The sequence below is a fragment of the Lytechinus pictus genome, chromosome 19, assembly GCF_037042905.1.
Source record: "Lytechinus pictus isolate F3 Inbred chromosome 19, Lp3.0, whole genome shotgun sequence".
Classification (NCBI taxonomy): domain Eukaryota; kingdom Metazoa; phylum Echinodermata; class Echinoidea; order Temnopleuroida; family Toxopneustidae; genus Lytechinus; species Lytechinus pictus.
In genome coordinates, this window is record NC_087263.1 from 14,640,385 (window position 1) to 14,662,038 (window position 21,654).

At 39.4% G+C, this 21,654-nt stretch overlaps 1 protein-coding gene across 1 annotated transcript in view; it reads right to left on the reverse strand.

Moving 5' to 3' along the window:
* LOC129283387 (uncharacterized) overlaps positions 1 to 21,654 on the reverse strand; it is a 163,236-nt gene that overhangs the window by 107,135 nt on the left and 34,447 nt on the right. The window contains exons 22-41 of the mRNA XM_064113673.1: positions 20,929 to 21,183; positions 19,186 to 19,476; positions 18,014 to 18,040; positions 16,668 to 16,961; positions 15,305 to 15,586; positions 14,416 to 14,703; positions 12,980 to 13,237; positions 12,204 to 12,464; positions 11,191 to 11,436; positions 10,149 to 10,264; positions 9,113 to 9,323; positions 7,803 to 8,072; positions 6,659 to 6,940; positions 5,363 to 5,629; positions 4,387 to 4,677; positions 3,313 to 3,594; positions 2,706 to 2,978; positions 2,116 to 2,373; positions 1,226 to 1,516; positions 35 to 271 (exon numbers count right to left, since the gene is read on the reverse strand). Of these exons, the coding sequence (XP_063969743.1) occupies positions 35 to 271; positions 1,226 to 1,516; positions 2,116 to 2,373; positions 2,706 to 2,978; positions 3,313 to 3,594; positions 4,387 to 4,677; positions 5,363 to 5,629; positions 6,659 to 6,940; positions 7,803 to 8,072; positions 9,113 to 9,323; positions 10,149 to 10,264; positions 11,191 to 11,436; positions 12,204 to 12,464; positions 12,980 to 13,237; positions 14,416 to 14,703; positions 15,305 to 15,586; positions 16,668 to 16,961; positions 18,014 to 18,040; positions 19,186 to 19,476; positions 20,929 to 21,183 (4,980 nt within the window). The remainder of the gene's footprint in view (positions 1 to 34; positions 272 to 1,225; positions 1,517 to 2,115; positions 2,374 to 2,705; positions 2,979 to 3,312; positions 3,595 to 4,386; positions 4,678 to 5,362; positions 5,630 to 6,658; positions 6,941 to 7,802; positions 8,073 to 9,112; positions 9,324 to 10,148; positions 10,265 to 11,190; positions 11,437 to 12,203; positions 12,465 to 12,979; positions 13,238 to 14,415; positions 14,704 to 15,304; positions 15,587 to 16,667; positions 16,962 to 18,013; positions 18,041 to 19,185; positions 19,477 to 20,928; positions 21,184 to 21,654) is intronic.

Consider the following 21,654-nt stretch of genomic DNA (forward strand, 5'->3'; position numbering starts at 1 on the left):
TTATAGTCTTTAAGGACCAGCTGAATACACTCACCTGTATACTGCTGTGTAGGTGGACCTGAGGGCCCAGGCGATTGCCCTGTCATCAGAGTGTACAGTTGACCTGGCGTGAGTTCTTCAAAGATGGCTGAGTTCTCACCCAAGATTCTCAAATCTCCTTCATCTGGGTCGATGGTTGGGCTATAGCTGGCGCCATCAACTCTATTCCATGTGATGCGAATTGAAGTCTCATTGACCTCCTTGATATTCACACCACCCGGTTCACCAGCATCTAAGAAAAAAGTATGAGAAAATGGAGATATTACTGATGTTTCATCATTTTCTGCAGGTGACCTTCACACCAAAAATTTGCTACGAATAATTGCTTTTACTGACTTTCGTGCATGTTGCTTCAAATATTTCGAAATAAATGTGGATATAGAACGAGTCAATATGAAAGAAAATAGCAGAGTTTTCATGAAGTGATGCCAAATCACATCCATAAACTTTTTTCTTTTTTGAGGGGGTGTACACATAAATCTGCCTTAGTTAAATATCTCGAACATCTGTTCGACTTGTTCAAAATTTGACGAAATATAGAAGCAAACGCTTTCCATAGTCTGGTCTAAATTATTGCTTCAACTTAGAAGATTGCCTGACATGTAGAAGAACAACTGATACCGACCCTTCAATGTTCCAATCTCATTAGCACATTTTACATCAGTCAAAGAGATACTGACACTGTTAATCTTTGGATAGGACTTTATGAAAGAACAACGTATGCAGACTCTTCTGGGTTTCAATCTCCTGAGCGCCTTTCGCTTCAATCAGAGAGATATTGACACTTTATTGATATTTGGATGTGACTTATGGAAAAAACAACTCATGCAGACTCTTCTGTGTTTCAAACTCAAAAGCACCTAACACCTAACGCTTAGTTCAGGTACATATTTATTGACGTTTTTATCATTTTTTATTTGACTTTATATGGAAGAACTTATGCAATCTTTAGTGCGTTTCCAACTCATCAGCATCTTTTGCTTAGTGATGCTTTAAAACTAAACTGAATGTCAGGGGCCCGTAATACAAACATTAGCGATTGATCGACGCTTGATTTTCACGATTGATTGTACATTGTAGTCAATGGAATCAATCGTAGACAAATGTTCTACGATCATTGCTAAGCTTTGTATTATGGGCCCCAGATTGGATAATAAAGTGGTTATACATGTAAAATGTGCCTTACCTGTTTGAACAGTAATTTCAGCAGGAAAGCTTTCTTGTTCTGTTCTTCCCTGACCAGAGACGGCCACCAAGGTGACATCGTAAGAACTGTCCGGTTCAAGTCGGGTCAGGGTAAGAGAAGTCCTTGTCTTATCCAGAGAGAGGGGGGACTCCAAGGCCCCATCAGTGGGGTCATAGGTCATGCGGAATCCATCATAATCACTATCGGCAGTAGAGGGGGCTGTCCATTCTATGGTGATTGAATTGTCATTGACCTCCGTGGCTGAATCAATAATCATCGGGCGAACAGGTCCTTGATGAAATAAGACAAAAAAAAGATGTTGCGATACAATTATGTTGTCATAATGAAGCAATTGTTAATGCTGATGGATTTCCACAGAGTTACGATTGACTGGATCGATTGTAAATCTTTGTAAGACAGGGCCCTGGAGGCATTTCAAAGAAATCAGAGGGGAACTGGCCTTTTGCTCATGCGGAGGTAGACCCTGTGGAATTCTCCTATACAGAGTTTGAAAACCCAGACGTCAGCAACCGCCTTCGGGGGCAACCTGAAGACATACCTGTATAAGAGTGCTTTTCAACTCACAACCATTTATGTATTCACTGTTGGAGTTTGAACCTATAATGTATTTTTTTCTTTCTCTAATTTGCTCAGGGCCCTGTTGCATTAAAGTTACTATTATAGTAAATGTGCCTTCTATTGGTATCTTTAATGCAATCCTTGATTTTGATTGGTTGAGCATTGTTGCCATGGTAGTTACCGTTGGATGGCAATGTTACCGTAATAGTAACTTTTATGCAATTGGACCCTGAAGCATCTTGAGCATCTAATCAAGATAAAAAGTGTGCTGTAGTAATCTTATGTTTTATTATCATTATTATCATACTAACTTGTTCTGGCCACGATTCTGTCGACTTCCGTGTTGGAGTCTCCTCGACGTGTATCTAGCGTTATCTCATACAAAGCACCAGACCTTAGGTTGGTGATAGAAAATTCGTTTTGAGATGCAGTTAGAAGGTCGTAAGTGAATGCGCCAGATGGAAGGGCACGGTATCCATAGCGATACCCATCCACGACACCATCAATGGCAGTGAAGCTGATGAGCAGAGCATCGGGCACAACAGAAAAGACTGTCATGATAATTGGTTCTGTTTGTGAGATGAAGGAAGGAAGGAGACCAATAGTCAGAATGAGCTATAAAATTAATCAATTCATTCAATTTTCACCAATCACAACATCTCTCCTACTCGTGGTAAGCTTTTGTCATGCTAAATTAGTAACTATCGTTTGATACACCTTTTTCCAATCAAATATGCTGCATTTCTTATGTGATAAATTGCGTTTTTGTTTAAACTTATTATTGTACAAATTTCTTCGTATTAAATGGAAATTATGCCATGGCTTGGATTCTAACCCATGACCCTCTGTTTCAAAGTCCAGAGTCTGATTCACTGGGATGCGATGCTATTATTATGCCTACCTGTAGTGACATTTACTGAAACGGGAACGCTCTTCTGCGATGAATCCCCGCTACCGCTCACACTCCTGATCTCGACGACATACTCTGTGTTTTGTTCTAACCCTTCTACATCAACCGTCAGCTGATCTCTCGGAACGCTCACGATGGAAGACTCCGGGGCAGGAATGGTGGTGACCTCGTAAAACTCCAAGTCATTCTCTGCTGCCATCCAGGACACAGTGATGATCTCTCCACCGAGTGGTGCGGCCGAGGGATTCATTGGAGGTGTTGGAACTTGCATTGGAATAAAACAAATGATGCATTCAATTCAAGTTTCTTTACTGTTTGAGGAACATATCTTTCATGAGGTCAAAATTAATCTTCTTCTGCTCTTTAGCAATAATGGGAGAAGTTGGCACTTTTCTATTAAAATTGATAATAATTTGGCTATGTTCAATTGAGTTTCCTTTTCCTAAAGAGATACAAAGCTTTCATAAATGTAATATTAATCTTGACTCTGCCTCTTTGAATTTGGCAACAACTGGTTAAAACAGCCATACACAGCCTAAAACACAAAGGTGTAAGCCAGGCTTTCAGTAGTAAATGGGTTAACTCTAGCATCTCTCACCGGTTCTCTGGGTCGCGCGGATAAGGACATCAAAAATGCTATCATCAGTGCTTCTGACAATGAGCTCATAATTTCTTCCAGGAACTAGGTCTGTGTACGTGTACGAGAAAGTGGTGGCAGTCGCCGATGTCTCCTCAGGTCGACCTTGAAATTCCTCTCTCACCTGTTGACCAACCTCACTCAACTGTGTAAAATAGTCCACTCCATCTTGCTTGCGCCAATTGACCGTTATGGTGGTGGTATTGTAGTCAGTCACGATCAAGGTTCCATCCGGGAATGGATCTGATAAAAGAAAAAAAAATGTATTAACCTCTTGACTACTGAATTCTGTTTTTCCCATAGGCTTGTACAGAGACGACCCGGTTCCAGTAGGTAAAGGGTTAACCAGTTGACCACTGAATACTGTTTTTCCCAATAGACTTTGTACAGGAACTATTCGGTTCCAGTAGGTTGGTTAACCAGTTGACTACTGAATTCTGTTTTTCCCATAGGCTTTGTACAGAGACGACCCGGTTCCAGTAGGCAATGGGTTAACCTGTTGACTATTGAATTCTATCTTTTTTCATAAGCTTTGTACAGGGACTACCCGGTTCCATTAGGCAATGGGTTAAGAGTGGATGAGATTTTATTTGTGCGGGGAGAGAGTTCTAGAGATAGGGTACAGCAGCAAGAGATGCTATACTTCCCTTATGTGTTTGGTTTCACTGATTTTTGAAAACCACCCAAGACCTACGATACTTCAGTCTAAATGAAGTTTGAGAATTTCATCTGGGTTCGAAAAAAACACATCATAAGCTTTGAAATTGATCAACTCACACAAGTACTTGAATAAATGGAGAAGAAACTTAGCAAGAGCTTCCAAAAATATGTTTGAAGTTTGGGGATCACTCTAGCATGAGATGTGCACACTGTGTGATCTCAGTGAAACTTCCAACCAGTCTGCAAAAATTTGTGTCAAAGAAGCACTTGATTTTTCTTCAATGTTACAACTTGAAATTTTGTTAGTACTAAGAGGAATGACTCTTCCTGATAAGTTATTTTTCTAATTTTTGCACAGGGTTCAATGTCACTTACCCGTCATGCCCACAGCATCAATCGCATCACTCACAGATGTAAATCCCTCCCCCATCGAGATCGTCAGCACCTCCACGGTGTAGTTCACTTCCGGGATGAGATCCTCGAGGACCAGCTCTGTGGTAGAGCCATCAACGACCTCTGACCTCATGGTCTCGACCTGATCTACTTGCCGGATGCGGACTTCAAACTCGCTGAAAATTGTATCCTCGGGCACGTTCCATTCAACAAGCAAGGAGAAATAGCCTACTGGTCCGGGTTCCACTGATAGCCCCATGGGAGGTCTCGGCTCTGAAAAACAATGACCAAAAAAAATCATTTTTAAATCGATAATTATGATTATCAACCACTTCATTGCGGACCACTGGTCCAGCGTTCCACTGATAAACTTATGGGAGGTTGGGCTGTAGCAGATAATTTGAAGAATATTCCATTGGAAATTGATAATTACGACTGTCTGCAGACGTATGGTCTAGGTTTCCTTTATAAACCCAGGGGGGGGGCACTCAGTATATAATGCATGGTGGGTGTGGGCCGCGGAGAGGACCCCATTTTTACACTCAAATTTCCGTTCCAAGGCATAGCATTTTCTTCTTATTGAGAAAAAAGAATGAAATCCATTCCAAAGCTTCGCATACTTCTAGTTACTCCGTTCAGGCCAAATTGATTCGCTACAATGAGCTGCATTTTAGGTGAAAAGCGGCCCGCAAAGCGCCGTCCGATCTTTGCCTCTGCGCAAGTGCACATGCCGCCCGTGCCACCAGGCTAGCTGCATGCACGTATACACCCTTTCCATAGGGATGCATACGCTCTCACATGCAGGCGAACCGTTCCAAGGACCCCCGTTTTCACAAACATTTGTAGTTCCGAAGACCCTCCTTTTTACAATAAGCCCGTTCCAAAGCCCCCGTCTTTTATTTCGCCCACAGCACATACCTACCACTGTTGTGTTGTAATATAAATAATGAAGACTTACTCGTTCTGAAGAGTAGGTCGGGACCAGGTCCAGGTCCACCAGCAGCTCGAACATTGGCAACATACAAGTTACCCGGCATCAGCTCGCCACTCACAGATGAAGGAGCAGCTCCAGGTGGGACCTCTACTGGAGTCGTCATCTGACTGTCCTGTGCAGAGGATGTCACCTCAACACTGTAAGTGTTTATCCCAGCAGCCAACCCCCAGGTGAAGTGGGCTCGAGTCTCATTGACAAATAAGAGGATAAGTGTCAGCGGTTGTTCTTGGACTATATATAATGGAAAGCAATTTTTTTAGACATGGTTAGTAACTCTGTAACGATTCTGGAGATGTCACTTCAACACGATACGTGCTTACCACAGCAGCCAAGCCCCAGGTTAAGTAGGCCCGAGTCTCATTAACAAATAGGATGAGTGTCATGGGTTGGGCTTGCACTGAATCAAATCATGGAAAACAAGTTTTAAAGGCAGGTAGCGCCTTGTCCATTACTGAAAATCAGAAACATTGTTTCCGCTATTGTTGTAATCATAACTACAATATTTAGCACTGATTGGCATGAGGTTTTCAGGATTTTTAAGCTGATGCTAATACATCAAGATAGCCAAGAAAGTGTTTACGAGACCAGCCAACCCCTAAGTGAAATGGGCTTGAGTCTTGTTGACAAACAGGAGGATGAGTGTCAGCGGTTGTTCTTGGACTAAATATAATGGAAAACAAACAAGTTTTGAAGGCAGGTAGCGCCTTGTCCATTACTGAAAATCAAAAACATTGTTTCCGCTATTGTTGTAATCATAACTACAATGTTTAGCACTGATTGGCATGAGGTTTTCAGGATTTTTAAGCTGATGCTAATACATCAAGATAGCCAAGAAAGTGTTTACAAGACCATCCAACCCCCAGGTGAATTGGGCTCGAGTCTTGTTGACAAATAGGAGGACAAGTGTCAGCGGTTGGGCTTGCACTAAATAAAATGGAAAAACAATAATTTTTTTGAGATGGTTAGTAGCTCTATAAGGATCCTTGAGATGTCAGTACATTCCTGGGGAGTTTTTCATGAAAGGACTTGGATGTTTTATCAGACAAGTCCCATTATATCTGACAGTTACCATAGCAACAGTTCTTCTCAGCCAATTACAATCTAAGAAAGTTATCAGGTCTGACAGCTTGTGGGACAAATATGATGATGAAATGCTCCCCAGTTCATAGGACTTCATGAAGACAAGTATTGACTCAAATTCTTGTTTAGTCTAGAATTGAACCTGAGCTTAATTCCAGAGATTTTAGATTGCTTCCATACCTGTCTGGAACGAGCCAGTGAATGGAGTGCTAGATGTTTCGTCAGCACCGGTGCCAGACCATGTTACCACGGTAACAGTGTAAGTTGTATTAGGGAACAGTCCAGAAAGAGTGAGATTGAGTGGTTCCTCTGCTTGCACTTCGGTTCGTCGTGGAAAATAGATGGTTGGGGGATCGTAAACAACTTCATAGTAAGAAAGAACACCGTCAGCTGCACCCCATTCCAGGGAGAGGCTGGTGGATGTGCGGGCGGTCGTCGTCAATCGCGTGATAGAATTCGGACCTGGAAACAACCAAGAAAAGTGAGAAGGAATGAGCCACCGTGCAAAAATCAAAATAAATTCTAGAAAAGTCATGAAATAAAATGGATCACAAAAGTACAGGTTTAATTTCTGATTATTTTGGCGATTCCAAAATCTTCCGTGGATTAATTATGCACGTTCTTATCACCATTTCCCTATCACATTAGGACCTTCCATTGCAGTTCTATCCTATGACAAGAGGCCTTTGACCCTAACTAGAATTAGTTGTCACCACAGCAAGGTAGATCGAGATATTAATGGTTATTTACATAATAATGATAATTATATCTAGGGTACTTTTTAAGGTACGAACAAACAAAATATTAAATTTATACACTAAAATGATTCATCAATTATAACAATAACAGAAACAATACATAAACCATTAACACTGTAAAATGATCAAATTTGAAAAACGAACATAGTTAAGATCACCAATGCACATGTGTGGCAGTGTAGTATTATTACTGCTTGGAAAAGACCAAACATCTTGCTAGAACGCCACACTAGTTTTGTCAATTTCTCAGCAATTACATGTTGGCAGAAACAATTTGGCACATATCTTTTTATTCATACATATACACACTTTGGTTGTCATTTTAGAAGATTCTATAACGAACTCATTTTTTAATTGTTACGACCAGTGATGGGTATTTTATAAAGAAGTACATTAAGTCACAGACAACTTTATGCAAGACTCGAGCGTGTTTTGGGTGCTAGGTCAGCTACATAGGGATACACCGTTTAGCACAAGACAAGAAACGCTCACCAGTCGTGCACAAAGCTATTCATAACTTACAAACATCTTTATGAAACTGACGTTCACGTTTCAGTCATACTTACGGGTTCTCTGCGTGATTTCATCGTTGAGGTCATTTTCCCCATTCTGTATTCTAACAGTGTACAATTCACCGGGAAGCAGGGACTCCAGCGTGAATTCCGCGTACTGGGTCCCCGGCTCAGTTCTTGTAAAACTGGTGTTGAAGGAACTCGCATCCGCCTGCTTGTAGCTGAGAAAGAATGCCAGTGATTCTAAGCCTGTTGTGAGCCATATGAGGTTGATTGTGGTGGTTGTTATGTCGCGGACGTCGAGGTCGCCAAGCGGGAGTGAAGCTGGAAGCGAAAAATTTGAGGGAATTTGTCAATTTGTTTTAGGGGTGAATTATTTATTTATTTATTTATTCCACTTTTAAAACAAATAACATAATATACATAACATATGTATTTGTAAACATAGTGTATCAATGATCAAATTAACTATCTAACATAAGTATTTAACATAAGGTACACTACAAAATGTAAAAAAAAGTGAGGAGCCTAAATAAAAAGCAGAGCTTGTAGAAAATTAGGCTCCCAAGCGGGAGTGAAGCTGGAAGCGAAAAATTGGAGGGAATTTGTCAATTTGTTTTAGGGGTGAATTATTTATTTATTTATTTATTCCACTTTTAAAACAAATAACATAATATACATAACATATGTATTTGTAAACATAGTGTATCAATGATCAAATTAACTATCTAACATTAGTATTTAACATAAGGTACACTACAAAATGTAAAAAAAAGTGAGGAGCCTAAATAAAAAGCAGAGCTTGTAGAAAATTAGGCTCCCATTGGGAGAAAATATAAGTTGTTAGTTTGAGCGAAAAAATGTGGAAACAGAATACATATTTATTACATAGCTTGTTATACACAAAATACACAAAATACATCAAAAGGCATCAAGTTAACAGTGATACATGTACATGACTATAAACAGTGATACATAACTATAATACAAATTATGATAGTCATGAAATTTGTAATGATGAAAAACTAACAACATCAACAATGATGATAATAATGATAATGATAATGAAATAAAAACAATAATGGTAATTGTTAAGTAGCAAGTTCAATTTATAGCAAATAAGGGGGTAGAGCTATGGAAAAGCAAAAAAAAAATGAAAAGAAAAGTTTGACCCAATTCTGTATTTAAATTAACAGATCAACCATCAAAACAACTACTTTTACAAGAAGGCATTCAAGGAATTTACATTTTCCTCTAGACTGCCTGGCAGTCGATAGCAATTTCCATAACCGCACATTGGGCCAATCAGAGGACTATAATAACACATACATGAATACTGTGAGGTTTATAATTCCAACTATTACCTGTCGTGAATTCAACTAGCTGTACTTGATTACTTCTTTGCATGGGAAAGTCACCAGCACTGTCGAGGAGAGATCTAATCTCATAGACGTAAGGTGTATTTGGATTAAGTCCCGTAGCTTCAAAGGTCAGAGGAGCGGCGGCAGGAATGGATGCAAGCAATACCTGGTTGCAACAAGAGGGGTTGCCCAGGATTCTTGAAGAACCATCATCCTAGAAGAAAAAAACCAAACATTTCTCGATAACACAATGAGACAATGCAAAGAAAAACTGTAATGGGAACATTACCCAATGGGACAATACACAATGTATTATATATTTTTATATTTGTATCCATGGATTTATATGTACTATTTACGTATGTTTACACATTTAGTTTAATTCTCTCAGCCCAATTCACTTTTCACATTTACTATTTTCTACTTGATATTGTTTAATCTTTTGTGCTATAGATTCGAGCAGAATTTCCAAGTATGTACTTATCGAATATTCACCTTTTTGTTTTTGCTCAATATCCTAAGGTTACTATATATTCAAATTTATATTGTACGTTGTAACATATATTGCTGTACACTATGTATATAGTTTAATCAAGACTAGTTTTATCACCTTTGTTTGTACTAGGCCTATATACATGTCTGTGTGTATGTATATTTTTACTTTGTATTTTTACAAAGGGCCCCAATCAAAACCAGTGTTTCTGCTGATTGGGCTACCGTTTTTAAATATGTGTAATTAAATAAATAAATAAATGAATAATAAATACCTATAAACAGTGACATAATTAATTTGGGAAACGTATACAAAGAGATGGTGCAATGTCTAATACATTGGAAAATAACACAATGTGATAATGGGATGACAAATTTATTGGGAAAATGACACAAAATAAAACACTAGTCAATAACACAATGAGACAATGCAAAGTCGACATACAATTGGAAAATGACACAATGAGATATATGTACACTGAGAAAACGACACAATGATACCATGAAACAATGAGACATTGATCAAAATGAATATAAACTACATTACCTCGCCGTAAATCTCATAGAAGTTGACGGCATCTGCAGGTTGCCCAGGGCTGAAGCTGAATTCAACGCCGAATCGACCGGGTTCGACGTCTGTCACATTGCCAGGATTTGGCGGATCTATGTCATAGAAATGAGCAGGGTAGCATTTCATGAAGCAAATAGTCAATGATTATTATTGCCAACTGTTATAAGCTACTGAATTCCTTGCATCTGATTGGCTGAGGGCATGTTTGTCAAGTGAAAATCACTGGCAAGGTGCTACGTAAAACACTACACAGGGATATTTACATTTACCGTAATAGATTACAGTGTTACAATGAAAACTACATGTAAAATACATTCAAACATTCAAGGAAGGCAAGAAATGCGATCTACATGAGCAGAAGGTCTTATCGGTATGTAACGTTTTTATGCAGAAAAGTATTTTTTAAACACATAATAATGGGCCCGTACTCTGAAGTCTAGTTTAACTGTCTTGATCTGAATGCTAAAATCAAAGGAAGCCGAACATATATGTTTTACACTGTGAGATTTCAAGTCCGGTTTTGGTGTTGGAAGCACAAATCAGGGGGGTGTTTCACAAATATTTAAGTATGAATAAAAGTTGCACTTAAATGTCTAGTTGCGTGCAGTATAAAAAGCATGACTGCATTGGTCAGATTATGCGAGGAAGACACGCACTACTGCACATTGATAAATAAGAGTACGCGTTGCACATCTTGTATGCATTGGCATTTTAAGTGCGACCTGATGTCATACTTAAAACTTTGTGAAACACCCCCCTGAATTGTGCTTCCTAGCTCAAAAACCTATTCACTATTGATCCATATCACGGTATTTGCAGCTCAACATCTAGTAAGTGACTCTTCAGAACCATCTTCATTTCATATTTGGTGTTATACTTGTGTAAAAGCTGACCAAACACCAACAACCAACGAGAAGAACAAGAAAAGAACAAGGAATTAAAAAAAAAAAATCCTTTAACTACATGTACTTCACTAGTAAACCACATCAATACAAAATAACATAAAGACTTAGCTTACTTGTCCGGACAGACTGACGATAATTCTGTGTCATCCTATTGACCTGGATCTCATACACAGTACTCGGCGACAAGCCGGTAAGCTGAATGTTCAGCAGCTCGTCGGGCTGGATAATCGTGTTTGGACCATCCACCCCCTCAACCTCGACGTCGTATGCACCGGTCGGGCCGAGGATGGGGGAGAACCATAGATTGATGGTTGTGGCTGTCGTTTCCGCAGCTAGGATGGTGTTCGGAGGAAGGGCAACTGTTCAGGATGTAGAAGAGTGAAAAATAACTTTAAAATGCATTTAAGTTAGGGGGTCAGTGTGAACTAAATGCTGCCGTACTTTGTCAAAAGGAAGCAAGTGACAAAAGCATAATTTGTTGTAAATGAGCAATGTGTGTTCGTCATTTACATAGGTGTCAGTGCAATTCAACAGCATATTTTTTTCAATATCTTTCCACAGAATGATCATTTCTTCCCCAAATTTTGCCTGAACGTGCAACACACAAAGGGTGTTTCAGAACAACAATAACTCAAATTTGACTGAGGTATCACTTGCTTCCTTTTGCAGAATGTAAATCAGGGCCCCGTCTTACGAAGAGTTATGATTGATCTGATCAATCTCAAGTATATGGAAATCCATCAATGTCAGAATTTTTCTCTTGGAAATTCACTCAATGTTCTTTGAAAACAAAGAGAAGCATACTGAATTGTCAAGAAAACAGTGAATGTATGAATATATCATTTCTAGAAAATATTTTGAGGCGGGCACTCTACCACCAAGCTGTCATGCCTGGTCGACGGACGGAAGCAAACCAGCTTTGGCGGCACTAATTGACAGTTGTGGGGATAAGGACAAGAATGACTAAAAAAATAAAAAGCCAGCTTTGGCGGCACTAACTGACAGTAGTGGATAATAAGAACAAGAATGATAAAAAAAAATGAAAAGCCAGCTTTGGCGGCACTAACTGACAGTAGTGTTGATAAGGACAAGAATGACTAGAAAAAATGAAAAGCTTGTGACGGACCTGTTACTCCACGTGCAGGAACAGAGACACTTTCTTCATCCCCGCTGACTGTCACCATACTGAAGTCGTACACCGTATCAGGCTGTAGATTCATCAGTGCGTATGTCCTCAGCCCCGAATTAACCGTCACGTTCACACTCTCGCCGTTCAGCATGTAGAAGATGACAAAGTTGTCCAGTTGAGTGTCCTCTAGACCCCAGCTGAAGGTTACTGTCAACGGAGTCTCCTCAACCACTTCCAGGTTATTTGGCGGCAGGGGAACTGCAAAATAGTCACATGAAAGTCATATACACGTCAACACATTTCTTGAATGATTTTCTTTTTAACGTCGATTATCCTATTGTCTTGTTTAATGAATGTAGAGGGCTGCGGCACAAGCATGAACAGTGCTACTTAAATACCATTATCATTATTTTCATCATACATGTATCGATGAAATAGATTTCTAGGGATGAAATCGTAACCTGTCAAGCAGTGTGTAATCTTTGTGAATTAGAGATTTTTTTTTTCAAAAATATCTGACCAATAGGGGGTCAGGGAACAGTAATCACAAATCTACATAAAGAATAAAAACCCTGCCATATTGTTTGGTGTTTGTAAAACTGGGAATATTAATTTTATTACAATAAAAGGTTTATGAATATTTTCATTGCAGGGATAAAACATGCAAACTGACACTGCTTGGGATGTATCATAGGAGCTGTCAACGACTGGCAGTCACATGTACATTGGCAGTTACATCTTGACAGAATACAAACAAAATAATGGATTCGTACCTGTCCTCTGTGAGGTACTGTTTTCCATGGGACTGGATGATATCACTTTGAGGTTGATGGTATAGAGAACCCCGGGACGTAGGTCAACCAGTCTTCTTCTTCTCTCACTGATGATCTCCTCACTAGATGAGTTGGTCATCGGTGAGTAGCTCACCTCCTCGCGGACAAATCCCGGCTCCATCGTGCTGTCTCCCCACAAGAACTCGATGGTGGTGCTTGTGTAGTCCAGGATGACAATTTCCCCAGGAAGAGGGGTTACTGCAGTACAGAAAAACAAGAAAACATGCGTATCAGAAGATGCGACACTTTTTGGTCTGCCCCCTCCTACCAGAGCCATGCACTGCAAAAGATCTGGGGAGCATTTCATGAAAGGGCTTGTCGGGCGTTTTATCCGACAGATACCAGTCAATTAAAATCAAGGAAGGTTGTCAGATCTGACATGTCAGATGAAAATTTTCATGAAACGCTCTCCTGAAGTCTTTTAACCCCAAAGCCAGATCTTGTACCCTCTACTGAACAGGACCTGTGTAGTGACCTAATTAGAAGAAGAACATGTATTTTGTGACAAGATTCGCAGCCTCTTATTGGTAGGCGATGCAGTCAAGGATACTTCTTCTCTTCCTTCCTTTGCTTTCAAATAGAGCAATATAAAACTTTCATTGGAACACTCATCTTTGTCCACTTTCACTTAAGATGGTTTGTTTCTATATTTTGCCCACTATTGGTTCAACAGTGCGTTTTATTTTCAAAGCAAATTAATTAGAATTAGTTAGGTACATGAACTTTGTCAAAAGCCAGTCACAGTCATGCCCTTTGCATGAGAAGCCAGCAATCAATCTTTCATTACAATCCATCATCAAGAGGAATGCAGGAAAGCCGTTAAAAAAAAATACATATTTAGTGGCTTTATAGAGGGATTCATGCCAAAATACGCAGCAAATTTGAGCATTGATAACGTCAAAATTGTCGAAAGCCTTGACACAGAGTGGCTAGGCGTTTAAAGCTGGAAAATATCATAGTTACAGGATTCACTAATCTAACCCACGTCATTTGTATAATAGTGTTTCCACTGATCGATGAGCAGGCATAGACCTACAAGATTTGTCACCTTTAATATGTTCATTTATATAGCACATTTACAATATATCATTGTTTCACAGCACTTTACACAATGATGGAATAGAAAATTATAATAACTAATGCATGTAAAGATTATTGATTAAAAAGCAGAGTTTTGAGATGTTTCTTAAATACTTCCAAAGAGGGGAAAGTCGCATATATCTTGGAAGGTCATTCCAGAGTCTAGGGGCACACATGTCTGGAAAGCATTGTCCCCAGCTTAATTTTTTCCTCTAATTTCAATTAGGAATCGAGGGAGGAGGATGTCATGGTACAAGGCGGAAGATAAGGACAAGCAACGTAAAGTAATAACCTACCGGTGTTTCCTTCTGTTACAGATGGCTCACTAACACTCCGAGACGGCCCACTACCGTACGCTGATCTTACATAGATAGTGTATGACGTATCTGGGAAAAGACCGTCTATTTCAAACGATACGTCATCGGCGTCGGCTGACCCAGCGAGCATCTCGACATCGACTCCATCCCTGCTGAAGGATATCAGGTAGCTATCAAAACTTGTTGAAACAGGGGGTTCTTCAAGACCGATGACGAGGGATACTCGCTCTTCGGAGAGGATACTGACAGGTCCAGGTTGATTTGGGTCTGCAAGAGAAGGGATATATTGTCAACTCTGCTGTAGTGTATCTCACAAAAAAAAAGAAAACCCGTATTTAGAGATAGATAACACAATCATCAAAAATGTCTGATCATTAACTTAACATTAATAGTAAAAGTGACATCTCTTTTTTTATTTGAGAACAATGAATTAGTAAATTATCCACACGATTACAAACAATTGATTCTGAGACATGTCAGAAATGATTTGGGCAGAAAATGTGTGGATCTGAATCAATGCTCATTTGAGGGTGAGTTAAAGAAACAAAGAATACAAAATATGCTAAAGGGCCATCCCATTCTAAAACAAGGTTTTCTCATCGTGAACAAATACTGACCCATTTTCCTGTGCACATTGGTAATAGCACTGAAATGTCCATGTAATATGCCGACATCTGGGCCCTATTTCATAAATAAGTTGCTAATAGCAACTCTTGCTGGAATGTCAACTTTCATTGGAAGAGCCAATCGGGAAGCAGTTTTCACTGTTGTCATGGTTATTGACATTCCAGCAAGAGTTGCTTTTATATGAACTCTTTATGAAATGGGGGCCCCAAGCTCCATAGGTATGAACATGCTTGCTACTCACTTGTAGTTGCGGTGGCATTGTAAGATGCCTCCACTGATGAACCAGTCTGTGTTTCGAACTGTGTGTGGTGGTTGACAGTCACAGTATACTCGGTACTGGATTGTAAGCCTTCGAACGTGTAACTCGGCCGATACGAACCAGACACCGTGACCTCATCGCCAATCTGTTCGCCGTTAGATGTCAAAATGAGTGCAAAGGAAGAGGGCTGGCCAACTTGGGTCCAGATGAAGGTAATTGAACTATTGGTCTTGGTTAGCACGTAAACTTCTCCAGGTGTGGGGTCTGAAATGACAAAATGAAATATCTTCCTTTCTAATGCACCTCAACAAAAAAAACCTATGGCTTGTTACTCACCCGGGTTACAGACTTTTAAAAGCTTTTTCTAATCCAACAGACATTTGATACAGCGCCTTTTCCTTTCGGTTACAAAGCGCTGCACACGCTCTACTCCATGTTTGGGCAACTAATTCAACGCCTCAGAATAGTCAACTTTAGTCGATGCAATCCATTGTACACTTAGCAAATACAGTCTTAAACACTTGAATTTGGTCACCTCTTTGTCTCCGATATTCAAAACTTGGTAGTTTAAGTGCTTGGAGTCTCTCTAGAACACTGAACCAATTAACCTCTGGCATGAGTTTACATGTAGTAGCCAGCTGCTATACCTTTTCAAGGCTATCTTCATGGCTGATAAGCTAAGGCCTCCAAACAGTGTTACGGTATTCCAGAGAAGGACACAGTGTCTTTTCATAAAGAAAGATATTTTATTTGTCTGGATATACATGTAATGTGTCGATTCCATTACCGGTATCTGGAAATATTCAGTTAATTTATTTCACCATTTACATCTGATTTTAATTGAATATCATTCAGCAAGACAACATGATGAAGGTCCCGCAACAAAATCCTCAATTACACAACATTATTTTACCTAAACCAAAACACACCTTTGTATATATACGTGTTTCTTAACTTAAGCAACACTCTGTATCCCCTGGAAGGTGCTACATAAATTCGGTTTCTAATTGTTATGACACATATATTGTCAAGTCAGATACAGCTCTTTGCAAAGGCCCTGTCACATCGTTCCGCGCAAACTTTGAGTGTGACTTGGGGTGACTATTTTTTCTACCCGCAGGTCATCTATGTTTATGATATCTTGCACACATTTGCCATCAGGTGAGCGCCAAAGTCATACCATGTCCGATTTGCCTGCAGAAAAGCTTTCAACATACTCAAAACTTTGTTGCAGGTGATTGGCCGTAACTCACCCAAAAGGCTTGCACAGAATGCTGTGACGGGGCCATACTACAACCTTCTTAACCACACACTTACCAAAGCAACCATGGACAAAACAACTTACCGATCGTGTATGTTGCATTGACAGGCTCGCTCTCGAGAAACGTGTTGTTCTCTAAATTCTGGACCACCGAAGACAGGAAGAATGTGTAAGGAACTGCAGGAATAAGGTTGAAAATCTCACTGCTACCATCTGCCGGGTCAGCAAGCAAGGCTGCCTCACCGCCATTGCTCGATGGTGCATACACGATCTTGTATCTGTAGATATTGTCAGATGCTTGTGGAGTCGACCAGAAAATTCTGACCGAGGTTTCCTCTGATCCGGCGGTCGCAACAACAGTTGAGGGTGATGGAGGTACTGAAAAAAAAACAATGCCAGAAGTTTTTAAAGGGGGAGTGAACTGTGTGCGGTCTCTCATTGATTGTGTGTTATAAATGCACAGTTTTGAAATATACGTTTTCAGATATCTACTAATACTACAGAGAATAAATTGGCCTACAATATTGTATTTGTATAGATAACTAAAATGTTTTGAGAAGAAAGGTACGTGTAATTGTTTTGCTACTTGGTAACATAATCATTGTGGTGAAAATGTATTGAGTACTTAATTAGCATCTTATCATTCAAGTGGGTCTATATTACTAGACTTTACTGGCATTATGGGTCAGGAAACTGGCCAGGTATGAGTAGTTGAGGACTTGTGATGGCGCTATTGGTTCGTATCTGCATTAAAAGAAGGACGTATGGCAGAAGGCCCCCTCCCCTTCCAACTTTCTTTCTCAACAAAAAAATTATACTGATTTTCATTTTAATTTTATTAAGACTATACCATTAAAGTAAATGTACAACTGAGTGAAGCATGCTAAGCCTGTAGCAAGAGGTTTTTTTTTCCACTTCGTCCAACTCCAATTCGTCCAATTGTCAACTTGTCTTCTATCATTTGGTCTACCATCAGTTCGTCCACTATCCACATGGTCTAATTACCAATTTGTCCACTCACCATTCTGTCTAATAATCAGTAGGTCCAATAGCCATTTAGTCCGTATACCATTTGGTCGAATTGGACCGAGTGTTACAGTAATTGTGCAAAAAATGAATGAAAATGAAATGAATATTAGACCATCTGGTTATGAGATGAATTGGTCATAGACAAACTGGTGATTAGAAGAAGTGATGATTGAACCAAGTGGTATCGGATTTATGTCAATGGACGGAATGGCATTGAGACTAAATAAAAGTAGACCATGCGGTGAGTGGACGAGTTGGCAGTAGACGAATTGGCAATTTACCACCGGGGGGGGGGGGGGGGTGAGGAGCTAGTAAAATTGTCAAGAGCAAGAAAAAAGAGGAGTAAAACAGCAAATATAAAACAAATGAATTAATCAATTAGTTATTATAATTTTACTTACAAGTAGGACCGTCTTCACCAAGAGCATCTATATTGAAAACAGGACAAAAAGAGAGAAAACAAGAACATGAAAGCATACAGAAATATATCAATAAAGGTAACATTAAACTGGAAACATTGGGCAGTACTCTGGTAGTCAAACCTAGGTTTAACCCAGGTGGGTGTTTCATAAAGCTGTTCGTAAGATACGAATGACTTTACGCACGACTGGTGATCCTTTCTTGTGCTATTCGATATCCCTGTATAATTCATTTATGACCTAAGAACATGTTCCAATCGTACGTGAAGTTGTGCGTAATTTTGCGAATAGCTTTATGAAACACCCACCTGGGGCATGTAACAAACAGCTTAGCAATGATCGTAGAACAATTTTTTACGGTTGATTGCATTGACTACAATGCACAATCAATCGTGAAAATCAAGCGTACGATCAATCGTTAACCTTTGTGTTATGGGACCCTGGTCTTTACAAGGATAATATTCCAAACCACGCTTATTTGGAATGCCAGGCTTCATAACATTTCTTACTTAGTCATGGCAATTATAATGTATCAACTAATTCATTAAATTAAAAATATTTTTTGTATTTTCCTATTCTTCTCATTCGACAACCATATCAACTTTTGACAACTTTTTCGCAGAAGGATAAAAGTCATTTTCATTTAAGGTGAAGGAATTGACAATGTTTCTTAAATCTGACTGGCTGAGTTCCTTGGATAGCTGTCGGATAAAACATCCGACAAATCTTTTATGAATATGTATCGAATATGATTTAGGGTTCAACATGGAAAATTGTTAATCTTAATTTGTCAAGAATGTGACTAAGTATTTTTAATGTTTCTTAACTACATGTATTATCAGTAAGGGGCCCACTATACATGTATTTCTATCTTTATCTCACTCTCTCTCTCTCTGTATTTCGTATTTATATATTTTATTTGTAACTTTGGGTTTCACTGTAATTGTCCATATTAGTGTTTGTTTGTAAAATTGAAAATTATCCAATATGTGTGGATTTTGATCAATAAATTTTGAAACTTGAAACCTTTAAATGTTCCACAAATCCCTCCACCCCTCCACCCTCCCTCCCTCCCCCTCCCTCCCCCTCCCTCCCCCCCCCCCTCCCCCCTCCCTCCCCCTCCCTCCCCCCTTTCCCTAATCATAATAACCAACCTGTGGTATGCTCAATCATAGCAGCAGGGCTCAGGAGCTCAGGGTACTGATCAAACTGATAGAGCCCGGATGCAACCACGAGACGATAGTTCGTGCCGTTATCCAGGCCGGTGAACGTGGCTACGAGCGGGACATAGGCTGAGACTGCGGGATGTGAAACCTCACTCCCATCGGGATGCACAAGCGTCGCAAGATAGAACTCGGACCCACTTGTAGGTGTCCAAGAGATCGTGATCTCCTTGTCATTAGATTCGTCTTCAAGGACTTCTATTGCAGATGGTCGCAAGGGAGCTACAGAGAAAAGAAGGGTTAAGGTTTTTATCACAGATTTCAGTTCAGAAAAACAAAATACTTGGGCATAAAGACAGTTTTCATTCAGTTGGTTACTACCCAAATACATGTACCATATGGGGTAAACCCAATCAGTCTAATTGCCATTTGGTCTATAGTACACTTGGTCTAATATCAATAGTCCTTTCATATCCAAAGTTCTTTGGAAGCGCATAGGGACATTATGTCATAATGTGATATGCACTATATATCATATAGCGCATATCACATCATATTGATTGATTGATTGATTGATTCTTTATTTCCATGCAAAAATAAATCATACAACAGAAAATATATTGACAATATCTCATGGTAAAATAACAATAAACAATCATTGCATGGGAGGGAACAGTCATAAGCACAAGGCTTGAAAAGGACGCCCCTCAAGAAACACTACGGCCCTGAATAAAATCAATATAAGTCATATTTAAAAATTACAGTAAAAGCAGGGCCAAAAGGAAAACACATCAAGCATGTCAAGAATAAATCAAATGATAATAACACACCAGCCGTGTATCGATTAATATTACTATGTTTAACATAGATACGTCGTATAAAATAATACAAAAAATAAAGTATGCAATATGATGAAAGTCATGAAACTGATGATAGAACAATATCTTAACTCAAATAAGTGCTAATAATGGAATGCTTAAACTCAAACTTAAATTTGTTCAATGTAGGAGCACCACGTATTGTTAAAGCTATATCATTCCAGGTATCTGGACCAGTATGTCTTATTGACCTATGGGCTAAGGCAGTTAGCGGATTTGATAAATGTAAATTTATAAATATAAAATATTACAAGTACAGTATACATAATAGTTACATTTATATAGCGATTATTAAACTTTATTTTTGAGCACTTTATATTGAAATTATTACCCCGGTCATCTGATCCAGCATGCCCACACACAATGTACATGTATGCACTTTCGCCACTCCCTGGGGAGCATTCCAACAAGAGTTCAAAGACCCAATTGCTAGGGCTTTCGCATCCTACCGGATACCCATTTAACACCTGGGTGGAGATTGGCAAATTGGCACATTTCTGTTCTGAATTCTTTACAAACGACTGGTGATCCTTTCTTATGGTCAGTGATACACACCAAATTTCCATTGGTATTGATCTAGTTCATAAGAAAGGGTCACCAGTCTGCAAGCACATACCCGTTCTGAATTCTTTACAAACGACTGGTGATCCTTTCTTGTGGTCAGTGATACACACCAAATTTCCATTCGTGTTGATCTAGTTCCCAAGAAAGGGTCACCGGTCTGCAAGGACATGCCCGTTCTGAATTCTTTACAAACGACTGGTGATCCTTTCTTTTGGTCAGCGATACACATCAGATTTCCATTGGTGTTGATCTACTTCCTGTAAGAAAGGGTCACCAGTCTGCAGGCACCTACCCGTTCTGAAATCCCTTGTGATGGATTGGTCGAAGATTTGACCTACTTCAAACCTCATCACGGTGATTCTATACACAGAGGCTGGGGACAGGCCATTTTCCTCCCACCTGGAGTTGAAGACCAGATCAGAGGCCACCACGGCGGATTCCTCGTTTAAGATGTCTAAAGTGGAACTGCCTTGCCAGATGGTCCAAGTAAAGAAAGCAGTGCTTTCATCTATCAGGTTGATGATCATAGTATTGTCTGGAAGTCTCCCTGGTAGGATTACAAAAAAGGCATTTTATAATATTACATTTGGGGGTTTTAACCCGTTTATGACTACTGAAATCTGTTTTCCCCACAGGCTTTTCTAAGAAAAAATTGTAGAGAAGTGTATTTTATGATGAAAAACCGTACTCTCATAACTTGGTTGGTAAAATGAATTATATATGGAAAAAACATGTAATGGTTAGCACCTCTGTCTCAGTCACATCAGAAAGCTAAAATATTGAATCTATGTTTTATAGGTATGGATATCATAGTGATTTCATTATGATAAATATTGGATTGAATTTTTTTTTTCCCTAACAGGTATTATCATTCATCTGCTTGTGTGATTGTGTTCCACTGTAATACCTCTTCCCACTGTTTGCAAGAAAGAATGGATAATTATAACAGAGGAGGCCCCAATCAACACAGAAGAAAATATTCACAGGCCACGATTGAGGACGTGCCATTCCAATCCCA